The 22266-nt window shown below is 43.4% G+C and overlaps 1 protein-coding gene across 5 annotated transcripts in view; it reads left to right on the plus strand.

Moving 5' to 3' along the window:
* Positions 1–3670: 3670 nt before the first annotated feature.
* Positions 3671–22266, plus strand: part of PIKFYVE (phosphoinositide kinase, FYVE-type zinc finger containing) — a 100562-nt gene continuing 81966 nt past the window's right edge. For 2 of the 5 annotated variants that reach the window (XM_005306082.5, XM_065562126.1), the window contains exons 1-7: positions 3677–3828; positions 8715–8896; positions 10566–10736; positions 15870–15988; positions 18426–18597; positions 19321–19528; positions 21913–22002. In XM_005306082.5, the coding sequence (XP_005306139.2) occupies positions 8725–8896; positions 10566–10736; positions 15870–15988; positions 18426–18597; positions 19321–19528; positions 21913–22002 (932 nt within the window). In that variant the 5' untranslated portion in view covers positions 3677–3828; positions 8715–8724. Of the gene's footprint in view, positions 3829–8714; positions 8897–10565; positions 10737–14920; positions 15025–15869; positions 15989–18425; positions 18598–19320; positions 19529–21912; positions 22003–22266 lie in introns of those variants that run through there. The other 3 variants (XM_024109205.3, XM_005306083.5, XM_005306085.5) reach the window with 3 other exon arrangements.

Below are 22266 nucleotides of genomic sequence, written 5' to 3' on the forward strand. Positions count from 1 at the left end.
CAGGGAGAAATCTGGGTGCTCCCCGCCCCCAATGCAGCACTCCCCTGCCAGCCGGGAGCAGTTTCTGACTCCACATGGGTAATGTGCACCTCTGCACTGCCGCACGGCACCCCCTTGACTATGGTGCCCCTGGGCAGTCGCCCTGGTGGCCCACCCCTAAGACCGCCCTGGGGAGGAGGAAGGAGAAGGGAAGGGAGGTAGAGGAGAGGTGGGAGCAGGAGGAAGGGGGAGGTAGCGGTGATAAGAAGGGAGGCCAAGGCAGGCAGATGCTCCCATATAGGTTATACATTAACTCAGGTGAGGCTGAGGCTCACCTGAGTATCCCGGTGGGATACCAGCCAAGTCCCTCAACACCCCTGCCCCCATCAGACCTTAGCCCTGTGGGCCTGTGTCAGGCTGTAGGGCAGGGGGAGTCAATTATTTTTTGATAAGGTCCAAATTTCTTGGCCGAGGTATAGTCAAGGTCCAGACTCCAGAGAAAAGAAAACAAATCATAATGATAAGTAAATAAAAAGATGTTGGGGTTCATTCAAAAGCATCTGTTGGTCTGGATTTGGCCCATGGTCTGCCTACTGACTATCCCTGCTGTAGGGGATATCAGACCCCAACATCAGCTTCTAGCTCTGCCTTTCACGGCTCTGCCCACAACCCAGCTTTCATTCCTTCTTATCCCCCCTCTCATTCACTTTTCTCTGCTGGGGCCTCCTGTCAACCTGCTCCCTTTGGGCCAGAATCATCTCTGTATAGAACTTGTCACAGGGGTTGAGAGGAGGTGAATTGTTTCCCCCATGACTTGGGGCTGCTGGGGGTTGGGCCAGTGCCTGGTGCAGGTTAGGATAGCCCTGAAGGCTGCCCTAACTCATGCCACCACCGTCTTGGGCTCTGCATTAGCTGGGGAATCACTGGGCTGTAGGAATGTGTTGGCTGTGCCAACTCCCACCCCGGTTTGCCCCAACACAGACCCTATGGCAATAGCTCTTTCAAGGAGAGAGGCAGAGTCAGTGTGAATCTGCCAGGGAGGTCTCTATGCCAGGGGCATTCCCCAGAAAGGCATTGGTGTAATGTGGCTACAGAACACTGTTGAATGGGCATTTTCCAGCCTTATTCTACTTGCATCTTTGGGCTGTCCTCTACAATTGAATCAGTCTTTCACTTGTGCATCGAACAGAGAATTAGTGTTGGTAAAATCCTTTGAGAATGTCAGACAAAAGATGCTATAGTGCAAGATATTAAGAAAATAATATTTGATAAAAAAATTATACTTTTCTCCTCAAAAAGTAAAGCCCTGCACCTGCACCCATGATCTATTGAGTTCAAAGAGACTTCTGGTGCTTAAAGTTAAGTGCAGTAGCGGTCTTCTTTGGTTGAAAGAACACACACACAATTGGTCAATTCAGTCCTCAGTTTAAGAGTATTCATGGATTCCTCGTTCATGCTGACTTCTCACATGAGTGTCTCTTTCTATCTCTGGTCAGCTAGGAGGCTCCATCTCATGCTGGAGAATGATGATCTGGCCTCACTCATTCACACTTTAATCATTTCTCAGTTGGATTACAGCAATGCAGCGTACCTGAGCACAAAGCCTCAGCACATAGGAAACTCCAACTGGTACAGAAAGTTTGCAGCAAGTCTCCTGAGCCATACAGGCTACTGTGAACACATAGGCCCTGTCCTCCACTCTCTATGCTGGCTTCCCATAGAATATTGAGAATCCAGTTCAAGGTTTTGGTGTTTATTTTCAAGGTACTCCGGGCCTGGGCCCAGGATATCTAAAAGAGTGCCTAAAGCTCCGGGACAAAGACTGTGATTGAGAACTTCACTTCTCTGGCACAGGGGAATGCTCTACAAAACCAGCAACACTTGTCTGTGCAGGAGACAGTGTTTTCTCTGCGGGGTGGCCTGAGGCTGTGGAATGAACTCCCTCAGGAACCTCACAAACCTCACCACTCCCCAGTGCAAGGTGCATTTCTTTGACCTTCTCTAACATAAATGTATACTAACCCCTCCCCCCCCCCAACCAAACAAAAACCACAACTACTACCACTAACAAGAATACCTTACCAAGACAACTAGCTGTACAAAATTCTCCTGGGACGTGGAGGAGAGAATAAATATGTGACAGATGTTAGTCACGTCATTTAAAGGAAAAGTGCTACAACTGGAAGGTGCTCAAATACTACAATGGTCATCACAGTATAAGAACCTCTATGGAATAGAAGAGAAAAAGTGTTTGCAGGAAAAGGATCTTAATTTGCAGGAATTTATTTATTTTATAAATGGAGATATCCTATCTCCTAGAACTAGAAGGGATCTTGAAAGGTCATTGAGTCCAGCCCCCTGCCTTCACTAGCAGGACCAAGTACTGATTTTGTCCCAGATCCCTAAGTAGCCCCCTCAAGGATTGAACTCACAACCCTGGGTTTAGGAGGCCAATAAACCACTGAGCTATCCCTCCCCCCTATTTAAACAAACACCATTGTCCCCCATACCCCCAAAAAGAGAAAAAAGAAAGCATTCCAGTGCTGTTCAGCTTATGGTGTTTACACATTCTGTTGGCTTTGTCAGTGGAGGTTATATGTCTGAAGAGAACTGATTCCTCTTGTTTAATTTAGGGGTTGTGCGTCTTGCACAGTGTATAGTCATTTACACCTGTCCAAAGTAGATGAGGGGGGAATTGAGATTTGGTTGCATTTTGGCGCCCACTATGTACAGGTGTCAATAACTGTGCAAGACAGCAGACTGTCAGGTCCTGCATATGCTAGGGGTGGGATTTTGAAACAATGTCCAGTGTTGGCTCAACTGTGCTCTCATTGGAAACCATTGGAGTGTCAATGTTGAATATAATGAGAGCGGAGTTATGCCGAGGCTAAGCACCTTTGAAAATCCCATCCTCTGACTATGCTGGAAATATTAATCAAACATTTCATTGACATTTTGACTAGAAAAAGATGAATTCTTTGCAATAATTTCATGGTTCTCCTTCCCCTCTCAGTTTTCAAACCAGGTGTAAAAGTGAATGGGGTTTTGGAGCATAGATGGAATCTAAATTGCAAGGATTTGAACCCCCCCCCCTGCACTTAATTCTCTCCCCCCACCCCCCGCCCCATGCTAGGTTACTGCACTTGGCTAAAAAGTTTGTAAATGCGTGTGGGTGTTTGCTTAATAAAATCTGCCTGGTGAAGTTCACAATACATTTAGAGAGCTATAGACATGGACCCATGCATGGACCCTTATGTTTTGAATCCTATATAAAAGCTGTGTCAATCATGTGTCAGTGCTGGTGTAAGAGGAAACACTGCAGGCTGGAGGGCTCAGCTCGATCCCTCGTAATCTTCCATGGCCCAAATGCAGGACGCCACAAAGACCCAACAGGAGGCACCCCCAACGTTTACTCGTGCAGGAAAATTAAAATGCAGTAGGGTTCATTGCTCTATGTGACCAGCCCTCTGCTCACCTCCGCTCCATTATGCTTCCACCTGGTGCCAACGATCTGCAGCAACCCAAGTGCGGGGGGACCTATGAATGTGCGTGCAAGGACAAGGCAGGTATACTGGGGCCAACACGAGCGAGGGACTTTTGTCAGCCTCCGGCTCTGACGCGGCAAGCTGGGCTGAACCCGGGTGGATTGCTCTGCGGCTCGATTGCTGCGGGCTCCGTGCTCGTTGTCCTCGGCTGTCGATTGGTTTGGGCTCGGGAGGCCGGTTGCTAGGAGGGGCGGCCCGGGAGACAGGAAGCGGATAGAGGGTTCATGGTGAAGACTCAAGAGGCGCCCCGGCCGGTATGAGAGGTGCTCCCCCCGCGGCGGCGGTCTGAGGCAGCAGGGAGAAGGTACGGGGTAGGCGGTGGGGGGGCCCAGGGAGTGCCAGCCCCGGGTCTGGGGGGTGGGCCCAGGGAGTGCCGGCCTCTGGTCGGGTCTGGGGGGTGGCAGGGAGGGCCGGCCCCGGGTCTTGGGGGGAGGGCCGGGTCTGGGCGGGGGCGCTGCCCCCCTCCCCCCGGGAGTGCCTGCTCCGGGTCTGGCTGGTGCTGTCGTGTCTTACGTCCTGTCCGCAATGAAAGCGCCTCCCTTGTGATCAAAGCCGTGATGGTGCCTTAGTGGCCCGTAATCCCCCCGGGAGCTAGGGGAAGTTGATGCTTTTAAAGCTACCCCCCCCCCACCACCACCACCACCACACACACACACACACACTCCTAGACTCCTGTGCAAGGACACGTCGTGCAGGGCACCTGCTGGCATTGTGAGGGAAGATGGGCTGAGAGGCGCGTTCTGTTACCTCTGGAGTCCGAGTATCTCCCCGGCTTCTCTTCCTTTTCCCCCAGCGATGCACATGAGTGTGTTTTGACTTTTTTTGTGCCCCTGTATTAAGCTTGAGGCTGAAGGGGACCCCTCTGCTTACAAGGAAACTCAGAGACCAAGAAGAGGTGTGTGTGTAGCTCCTAAGCTTGTCTCTTTCACCAATAAAAGTTAGAATTATAGACTATCAGGATTGGAAGGGACCTCGGGAGGTTATCTAGTCCAACCCCCTGCTCAAAGCAGGACCAATCCCCAACTAAATCATCCCAGCCAGGGCTTTGTCAAGCCTGACCTTAAAAACCTCTAAGGAAGGAGATTCCACCACCTTCCTAGGGAACCCATTCCAGTGCTTCACCACCCTCCTAATGAAATAGTTTTTCCTAATATCCAACCTAGACCTCCCCCACTGCAACTTGAGACCATTACTTCTTGTTCTGTCATCTGCCACCACTGAGAACCGTCTAGATCAGTGGTAGGCAACCTTTCAGAAGTGGTGTGCCGAGTCTTCATTTATTCACTTTAATTTAAGGTTTTGTGTGCCGGTAATACGTTTTAATGTTTTTTAGAAGGTCTCTCTCTATAAGTCTATATTATATACAATAGTTTAGTTATGTAAAGTAAACAAGGTTTTCAAAATGTTTAAGAAGCTTCATTTAAAATTAAATTAAAATGCTGATCTTACACCGCCAGCCTGCTCAGCTCGCTGCCAACCTGGGGTTCTGTTCACCTAGGCCGGCAGCGGGCTGAGCGGGGCCTGTGGCTGGGACGCCGGCTGGCAGCTGGGACCCCAGACCTGTGGGGGTTCAGGGGTCATGGCAGAAGGCTGGGTGTGTGTGTGTGGGGGGGGTTGGCGATCAGGGCAGAGGGATGGGGGCTGTTGGGGTGCAGGGCAGAAGGCTGGGTGTGTGGGGGGTCAGGGCAGAGGGCAGTGGGAGTATGGGGGGTTCAGGGGTCCATGCAGAGGGCTGGGGTGTGTGGGGGTGCAGGGCAGAAGGCTGGGTGTGGGGGGGAGTTCAGGGGTGCAGGGCAGAAGGCTGGGGGTGTGTGGGGGTCAGGGCAGAGGGCAGTGGGGGTGTGGGGAGGTTCAGGGGTCAGGGCAGAGGGCTGGAGTGTGTGGGTGGGATGGAGGTGCAGGGCAGAAGGCTGTGTGTGTGTGTGGGGGGGGAGTTCAGGGGTCAGGGCAGAAGGCTGGGGGGGGATTCAGGGGTCAGGGCAGAGGGCTGGGGTGCTCCTAGCCCCCTGCCCTGAGCGGTTCATGGCAGGGGGCTGGAAGGGAAATGCTCTGTTCCACTCCTTTCCCCAAGGCCCTGACCCTATCTCTTCTCTGCTTCCTCTACGGAGCAGGGAGCACGCTGCCACTCCTCCCCCTCCCCCTTGAAGGGCCATCAGCTGATCAGCGGCAGAGACAGGGAGGAGGAGGGGCAGGAAAGCACCACACTGGGGGAAGAAGTGGGGGAGGAGGGAAGCTTGGCTGCAGCAGGACCAAGCTTCTACCTCCTGCCCCCGCAGGGGAGAGCGGTGCGCAGGGGGGCTGAGTGGGGCTGGGGGCCGGGACCGCGGCAGGCAGCAGCGTGCCACTCAAAATCGGCTTGCGTGCCGTAGGTTGCCGACCCCTGGTCCAGATCCATCCTCTGTGGAACCCCCTTTCAGGTAGTTGAAAACAGCTATCAAATCCCCCCTCATTCTTCTCTTCTGCAAAATAAACAATCCCAGTTCCCTCAGCCTCTCCTCATAAGTTGGGCCAATAAAAAAATTACCTCACTCCCACCTTGTCTCTCAAAAAATATGCCTTTTATACAAACTGCATCTCACAATGCTCTCTAAAACCAAGTGATGTAAATACAGCAGTGACTCCTGGCAGCAAGAGCTGAATTATGTGCTATATAAAACAGAGGAAGGGGGAAATGTTTACCTTCCTCTGACAAGGTTGTGATGGCAACTGAGAGGCTTCCAGGATATTCAAAGGTGATATTCTATAACTAATCTTCAAGTGTTTGATGCAGTTTTAAGACTATTAAAATTAAGATTATGTCGCCTTTAAACCTGGAATACATGTAGTGGATTACAAGTAATACAGAATAGCAAGAAAGCAATTGGTTAAGTGCATGTATTGACCTGTTACACCATAATGTCTCTGAGCTGTTATAACCAATCATTTGGTATTCTGTTTGATCTGTATTCTATCTGTATTCAGGGGTCGGCAACCTTTCAGAAGTGGTGTGCCAAGTCTTCATTTATTCACTCCAATTTAAGGTTTCGCGTGCCAGTAATACATTGTAACATTTTTAGAAGGTCTCTTTCTATAAGTCTATAATATATAACTAAACTATTGTTGTATGTAAAGTAAATAAGGTTTTTAAAACGTTTAAGAAGCTTCATTTAAAATTAAATTAAAATGCAGAGCCACCCGGATCGGTGGCCAGGACCAGTGTGAGTGCCACTGAAAATCAGCTTGTGTGCCACAGGTTGCCAACCCTGTTCTAGACAGTCACAATATTTACATGTCCATGCATTTTTAAAATGCATGAAGACATAGGTAAGTCAGCTACTGTACTGCCTTAACACTGCATTTGTTATAGATAAGGCATATGGACAAAATTTGACCATAGCTAAAGTCACTTTAGATTATCTTCCTGGTTCCACAGGGGGGGAGGCATGATCTGTTTTTTCTTTCTAGTCTGTTGATTGGTATCATGTGCCTCTTGGCTGTTTAGTTTCTGCACCAAGTACAAGTGAGCAACTATTTCCATCTGTTTCTTGAGGGTGTGTGGGAAGCAGAGAAGAATGTCTGATGGAATCCTTGACCTAGGAGAAGTGGAGTATTGTCCAGGAAGGGTGAATACATTTGCTTACCAATCACTTCTGAAATGAAATCGAAGAGCTTTATTATCATCTAATTTAACAGTAAATATCCTTTTTCTTCCCCAGCCCATTCAATTAGGCACAGAATCCAGCCATTGTTCTTATGGAGTAAAATATTTCTCCTAACAGATTTTGTATTGCCTAGTTCTGAAGATAAATGACATGGGTCCACTTACCTTGCCTAATTAAACCATCCAGGTGATGAGACAGGACTGACTTTTTTTTTTTTAAGGCCTCTGATGGCTTTGTTCTGATAGTTTTGTTAGCATTATATGTAATGCTATGTGTTTTGTCTTGTATTGCAGTATAAAGAAGGAGAGAAAAGTGTGTATATTTGAGATGAGGGAAAGGTTACTCCACTATAGAGATAGCAGTTGTTGAGCTGGCTAACCCTCCAGATACACTTTTGATAGAAACCATCACATGAAGAGCTTAAATAAGTGATTGTTAATGGAGGAATCATTACCTGCCTGTTATCTAATTTGCTGTCGCATGCAGTACCAGAGAGAAAAGGGTTGAATTAGCCACTAAAAGTAATCCTCTTGAAAATGCTGTTTAAATTTGGAGAGACTGGCCCAGATCCCTCACAGGTATTTAGGCACCTAACTCCAGTTGACTTTAATGGAAGTTTAAAGGAGCCTAGATACTTTTGAGGATGTGGGCCTCTGTGCCTGTATTGTGGCAGAGTTCCATGAGGCTTCTGTGATGCAAAACTACTAGAACAGTAGAGCAGGTGTTACAGGCTAGGATTGAGGTACCTCAGACATACCTAAGGGCATTGGCAGTTTTCTTGTAAAACTAGGAAATTATTACCCACTCCCTTCAAAAGAGAAGAGAGAAAACAATCCTAGAACAGCAAAAGAAATCTAAGTGTGAAACCAAGCTTGGGGATCCCCCCACTTCCTGCAATAAGGGCTAATCTTACCACACAAACTAGCAAGAAAAAGCAAACCAAGAACTTGCTTGATTTCTTGCAGAGACCTTTGCATATGTATGTTCCTTATTTTCAGACAGAGCTGACAAATAAAAAAAGAAGTTCTGAAAGAATTGCATATGATCTCGTGAACTACAGCTTTGGCCACTGCTCTAACTAGTTACGCTCCGATGAACATCAGTCTTTACACTGCCTTTTTCCCTGCACAGCAAGATATCTTACTCATTGAACAGTAACTGGATTTTCCAGTTCTCCTTTTATTTAGCATTAGAAGTTCTATCTCCTTAGAGTTCTAAGCCGCCCATAAAACAATTTGTGATCCTAATTTCTATTTCCTTATTGGTGCCTGACCTGTGTAGTTCTTGAATTCAACTGTTACTTCTAGTTCTTCCTCCTAAGAATATGAAGTCAAAACACAGTCTCTCTGCAACGATTCATAACTTCCTCTTGACAGGTAAAAAAGCCATTCTCTGTGGACCAAGAACCAAGATGTGTAATCAGAACAGTGCAGAGCCCACTTTTGGTATCCAGTTTCACAGGTCTTCCAGCTGACTGGATGTTGCTTTTGCTTGATCACATTCAGGTTTGTAAAACGTGTGTATATAATACACTTAAATTCTTTTCCAGGACACATGAGATGGCCACAGATGACAGACAATCTCCAACACTGGACTCTGTCAGTGATCTGCCCCGCTCTCCTAGCAGTCCCTCTCATCTCACTCATTTCAAACCATTGACTCCTGATCAAGATGAGCCTCCTTTTAAATCTGCCTACAGCTCCTTTGTAAATCTCTTTCGTTTTGGCAAAGGTAAACACTCATTATGAAGCAATTAATTGTGCCTAAATGTCCTACTTCCATGTTAATGCATAACTAGTATTTCAAACTATGATACTTCATGAGATGAGGGCATGGTTTCAGACTGCCAGATAGCTAAATGAATGATAACTCTCCTATGAGAGTTTTACTTTCTTTAGTAGAATATATGAGCTAGATTCACTTTCTGGCAAGGTGGTAGAACCTTGGTCATAGGATTAAGTCTGCCAGGAGTGGAAAATGTAGAAGTGTGTGTTGCTTGCAATCTCTGATCTACCTAGATTGAGAGCTGGCAGCAGCCAGCGATGGGTGGGGACTAGCTGGTGGGAGAGATGCATTAATAAGCCTCTTTCAGTAAGGCTTCTGTGGATCCCTAGTAGGAATGTAAAGATCACCCCCTTATAAGAAATTCCCAGGGATGGAAGCAGCCTACCACTGCCTGCCCTCATTAGTGAGATGAGCATTTCTGGTGCAAATTCTATCCCTGGCCCTGCTTTTCTCTACTCCCCATCCCCAGTGAATCTGGCACCATGTCTATGGTCTCTAAATGGTGAAGTTTCAATAATGCACATAGGGGAACTGCTTCTTGAAGTGCATTTCTAAAGGCTAATGTGATCCTGCAATGCATAAACAGAGAATCTCAGGTAGGAGTAGGGAGGTTATTTTACCTCTCTATTTGGCACTGGTGTGGCCGCTGTTGGAATATTGTGTCAAGTTCTGGTATTTACCGTTCAAGAAGGATGTTGATAAATTGTAGAGCGTTCAGAGGAGAGCCGCAAGAATGAGTAAAGGATTAGAAAAACACACCTTAGAGTGATAGACTTAAGGATCTCAATCTATTTAGCTTACCAAAAAGAGTAAGGGGTGCCTTGATTATGGTCTATAAGTACTTAAGTGGGGAACAAATATGTAATAATAGACTCTTCAGTCTAGTAGAGAGTGGTCTAACTTGATCCAATGGTTAGATGTTGAAACTAGGTGGTTTTTTGGGGGTAAAAACAAGCTTGTACAAAACTTTGGGCCAAACTTGACATGCCAGTGTGAACTTTAACACTAAATTGAGCAGGTTAATTTGAGTTGTATAAGATAAGTATGGCCAGGATCACAAAATGGTTAAAGCGTAGAAATTCTGCTGAACTAAATAAATAAGACACAATGTGAGTGTGTTACTCAAACCAGCAAGATCAGCTTAGCTATACTCAAGCTTCTATTTGAAGAAGGTGACTTATTAATAAGAGGCTCTATTCATATTGTTAAATATGTTGCCACTGTACTAGAAAAACTGGCTTTCAAATCAATCCAAAAGATCTATCTTCCAAAAGGCAGGCTGGTAGCAAGAACTATTCATACGTGATTATTATGTAGAAGAATTACACTTGTTATAATTTGTCTTTGCAATTCTTTCTTCATGAAGAGAATACTTATGAAATGAGAGAGTGTAGAACCTGGTTTGGTTCCTGCCCTGAAGAGCTTCCTAGTTCTGTGTTTGTACAATGCCTAATACAATGGGAGCCTTGATTCCTGTCGAGTCCCCTAGGCACTACCATATTACAAATAATTCAAATGAACAATCTATAAAGCTTCTTTAGCTTTAAACTTGCTTGTGGTGCTAGGTTTCTATTTCCCTTTTGAAGTGTTGGTTTCTTGCTGTTCTTAAACTTAGATGATGGTAGACTTTCATCTCCTGCAGAGAGTGGCCAGGGTGAGCAGCAGGCACTGAGTGGGACTTGGTCCAGTCCTCAGCATACCTCAAGGGCCCAGTCTCTGAGGTCCCCTGTTCCATACAAAACGCAGCTTACTGGGGAGCTACAACGCAGAGCTTCTGCAACTTTAGGTAATGTGTGCCTAATTTTAATGTTGTTTGCTGTATTTTCCATGGGTGCTGCCTACTCGTGGGAGGGAGGTACTTCCACTTTTCAGGTGGGGAAACTAAGGTAAAGAGCGTTTCAGTCACTTTCCCAAGGCAAGAACAGGGCTTAAAACTTGGGAAATTCCTGGCTCTGCTTGCCAATTAGACTACATAACCTTCTGTTTAAACTGTAACTTCTCCTCCTCATGAGCATGTCTGCTCTTCTCTCAAGACACCGTAGTAACTTGGCCAGCACAGCTTTTTATAATCCCTCTTGACAAAATGTTATCTTGCTCAAGTAAGGCTAGCAGAAATTCCTAGGTCAAAAATGTTGAGTCATCTCTACATAGCCTGGATGGCATTTTTGGATAAAAGTTTAAGTGCCTAATTATTCTGCCGAAATCTAAGAATACAGAACTGACACCTCAAAATGAATTGTAGGGCTCAGTCCTAATAAGACAAAACACGGTCCCTCTGGCTTCAGACTACCCGTAACATTCACTTGTTGCATCTTTGAGGAGGCGATGCAATGGGCACTTGCAGAAAATGCTTTAAGTGCCTGATTTAGTGACGCTACTCATAGGCCATATTGAATCGCTTCTAGCCAGCGATCTCGAATGAGTTTAACGCTACTGGAATCTGCCATTGTGTAACTGCTGAGCCAGTACCTTGATGGCAGCCCTCCAAAGAACAGAGGTGCTGCAGCAAGTGGTGGTGGTGATTCATGATGTGGCATTGGCAATCCTTCTGATTCCTACTAAAGTAACGCCTCAGCATGGAGCTAGAGTATTGTACTGTCAGGAATGCTCTCACATGGGACATCGAACCAGGTCTTGACAGCTTGTGGCTATTAAGATTCCCTGGTATGCTCCAGAAGAGTAGAGGTGTCTAATTCTGGCAAAATTCCAATGTTGGTAGCCACCATTTTATCTAGCTTAGTCCCGCATGATGTTCCAGTTGGATATATTCATTGTCATTCTCTTTGCTTTGTTGCTTGTGCTATTTAACTGCTCTTACGTTTTGGGGTAGGTGGAGTAACTGCTGTTTTTGAGACAACTTTAGATACTGTCAGGCATCCAACCTATCCAATAGGCTAAACACGTGTGTGAGAGAGGAGGAGGAGGAAGCCTTGGGTTTTAGCTTCTGCTGGAAGTAAGCTGCTACAAAATAGATTCTTAGTCTCATTGAGGTTGACTTACTACTGCATTACTCCAGTTTAATTCCAGGTAACTCAATGCATTTCAATGGACTTACTCTGGAACAAGACTAGAGTAACAGAGATGTGAATCAGGCCCATTATATCTAAGTGCAAATCTGCACAAGCACTTTCTGCAGGGCAAGCTGGGATGTAACTTTGCCTTGCACTAGCCTGTGGCGCACTAGCTCTGTGTGTGTGTGTGTGTGTGTGTGTGTACACCGCTGATGTGCCCTAAAAGTTCCCTGAGGTGCACTTATGTAGCTCTTATCAGCAGGATCCACACAGTTAGTGTGCGGCATGCTGTAGCCTTACACTTACTGCATGACAAGCTAGTGTGTCTAAATAGACAGGCTGAACTTCACACTTCTTCCCAGTGACTTGCTGGTTACCGCTAGAAAGAAGTACATATTCAAATTCTGTTTATAATGCCATCGTGTATTCCAATAAATGGCCTGATATCTTGTTGAATATCTCAAGTCTGGTAAAATGTAACTACAGTGACAAAACATTAACTCTGCAATAAGGGTGTAAATGATCAGGATTTTCTCTTTTGAAAGGATATTGTCAAGTCTCTCCTGCTTTCCCATATTCTTCTTTTAAAAAACAAACAAACAAAAAAACCCTTCAAGTCTCTTCCCCCTCCTCAGGATCAATTTCCTCCTTTATCATGTGTTTCTGCCTTTCTTAAGGTGCTGACACTAACATGTTTAAGGGAGTCTTGTATTCAGGTTTACACGTGTCTCTGGAACTTATGGCAGGGTTCCTAAAACACTGGGTAGACTCCCCCTTCTTTTGTTTACAAATGTAAGTAAAGTTCTTGGGCAGATGTACAAAGATATTTAGGGGGATGAAAGATGCTGACAGGTGCCTGGTTGGATTTACAAAATCACGTAAATTGCCAAATTTTCGTTATGTCAATGGAAATTAGGTGCCTAACTTGCTTATATGCTCTTCAAATCCAACAAGACACATTTTGGTATCTTTAGCCCCCTAAATGCTTCTGTGGATTTGGCCCCTCACCTTTAGGTGTTATAATTTATCTTTACATTACAACAGGTATTAGTATGAAGTACACTATTTAATCCCTTCAGACAATTAAAGCCTGATGTAAATAAGCAGATAAACTGAGGTGCAAACTTCCGAAGCCCTTACTGAGCTGATGGAAGAGGTAGAAATAGAACCTGTGAGTCCCCATTTCAACCTTCTCTCTGTGCAATTGATAGTCACATAACTCTGGGGATAGTATTTGTTAGCTAACTACAGTTTTAAATCCAGAGAAGGAGCAGAAATTACTATCTTAAACGTTTTAGCAACAAAATGGTAAGCTGAAAGCAAAGTTCACGCTTGGAATCTGGACTGTTTTCTACTTCTAGTCATACAGTAATGTTAAGGTAAATTTGCCCCAAAATATTAATTACATTTTTACTTAACTGCTATTGCATAAATGGAATTGAGAAGAGACAGTCGGATACCATGCTTTCTGAAGATAGGTTTGCTGGGTGTAGCACAAAGGGATCAGCCGTGAGATTCTGGGTCTGATTCTTTTGTCCTGCCCTTCATGTAACCATTGCACAAATTTAAATGATTACACAAGGTGTGCGATGGGGGGAGGGGAAGGGGCATTAGTATCTCTCATATGGAAGCAATGGACTCAAACTGCTTCAGTTGGAGTTAGAATATACATCTGTGTGCCAAGTTCCATGGTCCAAATTGCACCAAGGCAGCATGACTCAGAGCTAATGTCCTGATTCTTCTATCCACTTTGAGTAGATCTTCATAAGTTGTCCAGTTGAAGTAGCAGCATTTAATATTAATAGCATTTCTAGCTTGTTACTCAAACATGCTCAGTAATGCTATTGTGTTTGATGGCTGTAACAGAGAAAGCAGGTAATGGGGAGTGGCAAGGGCATGAACTGGGAGTAAAGGAAAGTAGAGGGCTATGGGAGGAACTGACTGAAAATCATAGGAGAGAGACTAGAAAAGAGACTGCATCCAACTACATTCTGTTCATGTTGTGCACAATGCACTCAGTTCTGCAAAGCCAATAGCAGGAGAGATTCTTGCAGGGGAAGTGAGAATTGACTGATATTAAAATTGGGTCAATGTCTCTTAAATTACTTAACACTGTGTTTCCACTATTGGTGGTACACATACTTGAATGAGCCCTGTATGTGTCCGCATTTATCCTTTTGACCTGTTAGAGTAAAAGTTAGATTTAAAAACTAACTAGTACATAGTTAGCTATGTAAATAGAAATTTTCACTAACCTTCTTGTCCTATTTTGCAACACGCTTACCTAATTTAAACATTCTTATTTCCTGAAACCATTTGTTTAAGAAGAGCTTTGACTGGTACTTGCAGATCAAATGGTATGATAGGCTAGTTCATGTAGAAGTTTTGATACCTCTGATATCAGAGATAATTTAAGTAACGCTTATGTCACTAGAACACATGCTCATCTGGAAGTTGAAGCATTTACTTTCCAGGCTGTCCTGCTGAATACCGGGAATACTCTGCTGGAGACAGGGAAGAGATCTTAAGATTTAAAGTAGTAAAGATATTTATGCTCATTTGAAATCCTAAATTCACTTAAATCTTGTTAAAATATCAGACTCAAATACTATTGACATACTCCAAAATGACACTCAGTTTGGCCTTTAAATTCCAGGTGGTTAAAGGTATAATAAGATCTAAACACTTGGCATCTTTTTTTAAAAACATTTTGTTCTTGTTGCAGGTCTGTAGTGGCTTTGTGGACAAATCTCTAAATGTTTTCTTGCATCTGGGCTGATAAACACATTTTCTAGGAATGAGGCCATTCAATAGATTCCTAGTAGATATTTTTAGTTAACTATGGTGCTTTAAAGACAAAGTTTCTTCTGTCACACCCCCAAAAGTCAGAACCTAATTTTTACTGCACAGCAACAGTTAACTAACGTGCTCTTGCCAGTGCTTTCAGCGTTCCTGCTGACATCAGTGATATGTAAAGCAGTAAACAAAAAGCAGCCATGTCTATTTTCTCTGTACCAGAGGGAACAAAATAAAATGCTTGTCAGATGGCGAGCGAGGAAGCTGGTAAGAAACTTTAAGCTGTTTTGAAAAGCAAACAAACAATGTAGAGAAGTAACTCTCTTTCAAAACTTTTCTATGGAATATTAGGCAGGAAAAAATGCATTATGTAATACCAAGGTGAATCATGTTGTAAACGTTTTGAAGAGACTGACTCTTTATTACACCCTAAATGTCAATGATTTAATTTCATGTTTGTAACCAATTAGTAGTGAAACTAATTGCAACAAACAGAAAAATGTTGTGGAAAAGTGGCTTAAACTTAACTATAAACATGGCTATTATAAGCTGGTGAAGTGAAACCTGTGGATGCACTTCTTTGCATCCTTAATGAATCTGACGGTTTCAATGGAGACTCTCAGCTGTGTCCTGGGATTTGAATGAATAGTTATTGCTGTTTGAAATAGTCTTGAATTAAGTCTTTATGTACAGTACAGGACTGAATTCAAGTTTTCTGCTGCAATCTGGTGATTATTAGTGCTTTAGAAGATATTTTAGAATGAGACTTCCATTGTATAAGAATTTGCATTTCTTTTTAGAAAACACTGGATGAGCACTACCACTTGTTTTGAGCAGTGGTGCCTATTTAAGTTCTTAGATTCTATGGTATTATACTAGAGGGGACAGATAGGTGGTTACAGAAAAATTCAAGCTACTTTGAATGCAGATTACTACTGACTCTCTCTATCTGACATAAGGCAGCTCTTTTTAAAAAAAGTAATGATGCAAATTCTAACTTCCTAAACTACATACCCGGTGAACTCTTCTTTTTCCACCGGCATGTTGCATTATATGACGCACACATTTCTATAGTGCCTTTGATGGTGACGATAAGTTTCTCTCCCCTTCAGACACACGAAGGAAAGTGGAACCTTCTCTCAGTGGCCATGATCCTCGGACAGCTGTTCAGCTCAGAAGTCTCAGCACGGTCTTAAAACGTCTCAAAGAAATCATGGAAGGGAAAAGCCAGGTACTGCATCAAGGGTTTTAATTGAGTTTAGGTCAGTCAAAGCATATAGAAATTAAAATGTTAAAAGGTTCTGTGTTGCTGTGTTCCATGTATTGCCAATGGAAAAGAGCAAAACCTTATGAAGTTCTCTTGTTTTTTTTTACTAGCATTCAGTAGAACAGAGTATGAGTAAACTTGCTATATTTGAGTGGGGAATGGGGAGAAATTCAAACTGGTGAAGTCAACTTTTGATATAAATTGCTTGCCATTGTTTGTATTTCCTATTGAATTACTTACTAGATTAGAGTTTCCAGAACTTTCAGAGCAGGATGACCTCATTCCTCCCTTACTATAATATTTCATGATGTTGCTCCCCAAGATCTAACCATGAGCACATGAAATCTTGTAATTGTAGCAATAGCAGCTAATTCTGAAGTTCTGGAAATCTAACTTTAGTTTCAAACGAAGTACAGCACTTTAAATACAATCACATCAAACTGAGTGTAACAGGCTGGGAATATTTGCCTGAAACACTCCAGCATATTGGCAGGTGTGGATCCTGCTGGGAAAAAGTTAAATGGGTTCTGCTGACTTAGCCAACCCACTGGGATATGAAGGGAGGTGGAGCTACCTGGAGAAAATCTCTGTGAACAGAGCAGACCTAACATGAATAGCCAAGCCTGGGGACAAGGTATGAGCAGGCAGTTGTGTATCTTCATTAACAATAAAACTGGGAAGGGGTGAAACTAGGTGGTTTTTAGCATGTAAGTTGTGTTAGAGGAGATTGGATGCAACCCTTTTGCTGACAAAAGATGTTCCATGTGGTGATGATTAACTGGGGAAGTGCAGGCTGAAGTCCTTCGCTTCAACAGACAATTGTGATGTTTTTTTTTTTTTTTTTTCTCTCACCATCATGCAGTAGTTGCCTGATCAGCAAAGGTACTGGGATGGGAATTTTCAAGGTCTTTGCAGAGATAGGAGCTCAGCAGATTTTGGCTGGCTAGAGGTTCTGTGGCAGGGTCTTGTCACACAGACTTTGCAATGGCTCTGTCAGCGTCGTGAATGGAGAAGTTGGATCTACATTTTTATCCCACTATTATCAGGAAAGAATGCCTGCAGCTGGGTCTGAAGTTCCTGATGCTGACGTAGGAGTTCCTGATCAGCTCCTCAGTTCCTTTAAAGTCTGAAACAAAAATAAAAGGATCAGAGTAATTTCCTCTTGAGTAGACCAATTTTCAAACCTCCTGAGGAATGCTCTTACCCTGTTATGAATGCTCTGGCCAGGGTGGAATGTACATGGACAGAAAAGTTGAGCTCTCTTTTTAAATGACCCAAATATATCAATTTGGTAGACCTAAGCATGCCACCCAAGATAAATTACTGGAGACATCAGCAAGGAGAAGTTGATTATCATTTGGGGAGACCTGTGCTGTTCTTAATCAGAAGAGATGAACTATTGCATCGGCACAAGAGTCTCTGCTTCAGTGAAGAAAGGGGTTTGGGCTCCCCTTCACTAACATGTTGTTACAGAGTAGTACATAAAGTCAAGAGTCCACTGTTGATAACTCTGCAGAGTTCAATGCCAGCAGCTTTAGAAGGACCTGATACAGCTTTTCAGGCATTTCCCGAACTCTTGGAAGATGAGGTCATCACAGTCAAGCTCTTGCTGCTATGACCCAATGAAGCCGTGAGATGTTTTATGTGATCCTGGTAGATCCTTGTGTGCAGGCTGCAATTACATGTAATCACCATGGCAACATCTGAACAAACTGCAATAATATTCTGTCTGAATGTGGAGATCTTCAGCTGCTGTGTGAAATGACTCAAACAAGCATTCTCTTATTGTGGGTCCTGGTACAACTCTACTATAGAGCACATTGTCTTTGTCTGAAACACACATCAGACGCTAAAAGACCTTGCACTAGAGCATGCAGCACCAGAGACACTGATTCAGTCAAAGCTGCTTTTTGGGCACCCTCTGCTGTGTTGCAAATATATTGCAAAGCAGTCTCGTTTGACAAAGACACTTCAGTTTGGTAGTCGCTTCAGGTCCTGTACATTCTGAAACAACATCTTCTGTATATATGTTTACTTTATTATCTCACTAGCTGAGGGTCTGACATGTAGTAGGGATGAGCAGGGGAAGGAAAATAAATCAATTTTTCGTGTGCTAGTTGAAGTCTTACCTACAGATTGCAAGCTTTGATTGTTGAAACATTTTCTTAATGGACCAGCCAGATTGAGAATTTGATCAGGATAATTCAGTTTAGTTCTGTGGCTAAGAACTTGATCAATCATTTTATTTATGAGCTTGTGACTCTTTACAGTGCTGCATCAAATCTATGAACTATCCTAATTTTATAAATCTGTCCAGCTTCACTTTTTTTCACTCACTGCTTGTGTAGCAGCCAGGAGCAGAGAATACTGTCTCACTTCTCTAATATGACTTACTTTGTAGGATAGTGATTTAAAGCAGTACTGGATGCCAGACAGCCAGTGTAAAGAATGTTATGACTGTAGTGAGAAATTCACCACCTTCCGACGCAGACACCACTGTCGGCTGTGTGGGCAGATCTTCTGTAGCCGATGCTGCAACCAGGAAATCCCTGGAAAATTTATGGGTTACACAGGTATGCTCTTTTATTTGTTCCTGGTGCATTTATGTATTAAAAATAGATTGTTTTTCAGATATCTAATGCACTCAGAATACTGGTCGCTAAAGAATTAAGGGGCCCAAATAGTTTTGATTTCCAATGAGCCTAGGGCTTATAAATCACTGAGGTGCTTTGGAAAACTTTATTAGATAAGAAAAGGGTGAATCATCTTAAAAGGACGAAGAAACAAAGAAAGCTGGCCATTGTCTAACAGACATGTCAAACATGACAAAGTATGTTTACAAATAAAACTTGCTTTCTTAAAATGGCTGAATATGCGTTCAATCAATTCCACAAATTCATTTTACTTACAAAATTTTCAATATTAAACTCTAAGCTCTGAAGTCTAGAAACAATTGAGAGACCGCTTGTTCCCAACTGGTTTGTAATTCTTCACTTGCTACTACCCCTCCATAATTTTGGTAGCATGTAAGCTTCTTTGGGGTGGTAACCAGCTCTACATGAAACAGATCTACATGCTTAACTTTTGAACTTGGAGAATTTCCTTGTGTGGTTAGGATTTTTTTTTTCTTCAAATGAGCCCCAGAAACTCAAGTTAGTGCAGAAGTCCTGAAACAGGGAACCCCTGTTTTAACAGTTTTTTACGGGACTCTCCTAAGCAGGGCACTTCTCCTGTACACTTTTTGCTCACTTCTCCCGTACACTGGCTTACACGCCTCCTGCTTCCTTTTTCTACAGGGGATCTCCGAGCTTGCACTTACTGCCGCAAAATCGCTTTAAGCTATGCGCACTCCACAGACAGTAACTCCATTGGGGAAGACTTAAATGCTCTATCTGATTCTACCTGTTGTGTATCTGTACTGGAACCTGGGGAGCCACGTACTCCTGTTGGGAGTAGGAAAGCTAGCCGAAATATCTTTTTGGAGGAGGATCTTACTTGGCAAAGGTATGAAATGGTTTCATATTACTTTGGTTAGGGGTCACAATCTCAGCCACGCTGCCAGATTGTCATATGTTTTTAGGTGAAGAAGTTGGACCACTACAAGATATTACCTCACCTATGTAGGCTCAGGCTGTTAGTTTGCCTCTGATAATTTAGGCTTATCTTCTATAAAAGACCTGAACCCTGCGCTTGGTTCTAACTTTCTCCTTCAATGGAGAGAAGAGATGTGGCCAGTAATTCCTCTGGGAATTGCCCAATCTTAGTGAGGCTGTTAGCATTTGGAATAATAAACCCTTTACAACTAGACTGGAGCTGGAAGCTGGTAATGTGAATAGGAGCATTCACTGTAACCGTGTAGGCTTGCGGCTTCATAGAGATGGAAGGCATTTCTGTTTTTGTTCAGCCACTGGAGAGTCAGGCTTCAGTTCAATAAAGTGTTAGCTTGCTGACTGTCATAATTAGGAATGGTAGACTCAAAAAATGCTCTCTGGGCCAATACTGATGAAATTAGCAGACAGTAACCGTCTGCAGAAAGAGTCAAACGCCTGGTATGAGGCTGCAGGGACAACTTGAGGGGTTCTTTTATCTCTGTCAAAAGAGCCAAAGCTTTCTCTAGTGGTTTTAGATAGAAAATTACTAAGAGGAAAGAGAAACAGTCTTGTCTTGTACAGCACTTAAGCCACAACATGATGTTTACTCTCACTGATCTTGATTAGTGTGAGAAGAACCCAAATATGTTCCAGGACTGCAGGGTCAGGATAAAACTATATTAAAAGAGGACTCCAATCATGCTTGTTTTGTAACCAGAAGAGTACTAGAAGTGGCAATATGTAACTTCTCTAGGGGCAAGAGTTGGATTTTTTTCTATGTATGCTAGTGGTTAATGCTCTACTGGCAATAAAAGAGAGCTCAGAAAACGTCTGTCTTCAGAGAATACTGATTTCCACTTCAACTTCCTTTCAGTGCGTGCTAACAACTAGAATGAAAGTACTCTGTATAAGCTGTCTTTAGGTCTAAATAAAGATCTAGTGTTGAAGAGATTCTGCCAAGGTGAATGATTCTTCGTCTTGGATCTTTTCTTAAATGTTAAGACAGTCTATAAACTAATACTCGATGTAGGCAGTTTGCTAACCATCTCTAACCTTGTATCTGGGGACTCTATACTTAGCAAAGGAATTTAGTTATACAGTGTAGGCCTCAGCATTTTATTAAAAACAAACTAGTATTTTTAAAGTGTCTGATAGAAGTGCTGTCCAAGGAATCTGAACTGTAGAACAGTGAGTTCTGTGGCATTCTCACAAAGGCATCTGTTGCTTTTCAGGTGTATGAGAATGCTGCAAAATACTATAGATCATGAGACCTTCTGATCTGCCTTTATAGCTTTTCTCCACTCCCATGCTGTCTTTTAGGGAGTGCAACAATTCCCAAGTAGAATAGTGGTGTGTGGAAAGCATTTGCAACTTTATTCTTGACAGTCTTAATACAGCCTTGGAGGAAAAGTTCTTCTGTGTCTTGAAAGACTGGTATCTCTGGAGATGTCATAATTATCAGTGTTGTAGGGAAATTGGCTAAATGAGCATGGTGTAATGGTTTTTGGAAGAAGCTAGCTCGTTTTTGTTTCCCCCCTCCCACCAGATTAGGCTTAAAATTCATTAGTAAGGGAGTGCACGCTGAAAGTCTTAAGCAAACTTCTTAACAGTACTGCAATAGAAACTTGGCAAACTGAACTCAGCTTTGCAATTAAAGCAGAACTTAATTTATGTTTGTAAGCCATGAGGTACTTCATGGTCGGTGTAGGCTGCTTAAAGAGAATATTGAAAAGAAGCTGCAGCTCGGTCTTCCCAGGGTAACAAGAACTCAAGTCTGCTACTATTCTACTGAATTTGAGGAGAAATATGAGGACAAAGGTTATACTGATAAGAGAGGGTTACTGAGGCTTGTGCATGTGTTATGGCGGTAGCTATGTTCTTTATCAGTAGCTCTGTGGACGGGCTATAGATATTTAAGGTCATGAATTTCTTGGAGTGGGGGAATGTTGTGAAGGAGGAAGGGCAGGGAGTATCAGGCTTTAGCACAACCACGTGGGAAAGAGGTGAGTTAAGGAGAGGCAGGGTAATGGGGAAGGGGACGAGGATGAAGAGTGGGTGAGGAGTTATGCATTTTGAAAGACGCTGGCGGTGGAGTCTAAAACGAGAGCACCATACCAGTCTTTTGTACAGCTGTCCTTGGGCTGACGTTATGAAGGATCTTTCCCCTGTGCTCTGGCTGCTTTTTAATTTATCAAGTATGCAAATCATGTTCTCCCAAATAGTGTTGGTTTAACTGGGACTGTTTTTTAGTGCTGCTTTGTGATGGTGGTTGTCTTAACAGAGCTCTATTTTTTGCAGTCTGATTCACCCAGACTCTTCAACTACCACACTGTCAACACGCCTTGTGTCTGTACAGGAGGATCCAGGGAAGTCTCCTGCTCGAAACAGGTAAATTACCAAATTTGTGCGTCTGTTGAAGATCTCTCTTCCTAATCACAATACCATGCATCATGAATATGAAATAAATATGATTTGGTAAAATCTTCTCTTGATCAGTTCTGAACCTGTGTCCTGACATAATGAGAGAACCACTGTGCTATTAAAGGTGCAATCTGTTGGTAGAGATGTGAGGTTAAAATCCCGTTCACTTGTGGTCATTGAAGAACCCAAATGTCTTTGCTTTCAGTAATTGTACAATGCCAAATGTATTTA

The sequence above is a fragment of the Chrysemys picta genome, chromosome 11, assembly GCF_011386835.1.
Source record: "Chrysemys picta bellii isolate R12L10 chromosome 11, ASM1138683v2, whole genome shotgun sequence".
NCBI classification, from domain to species: Eukaryota; Metazoa; Chordata; order Testudines; family Emydidae; genus Chrysemys; species Chrysemys picta.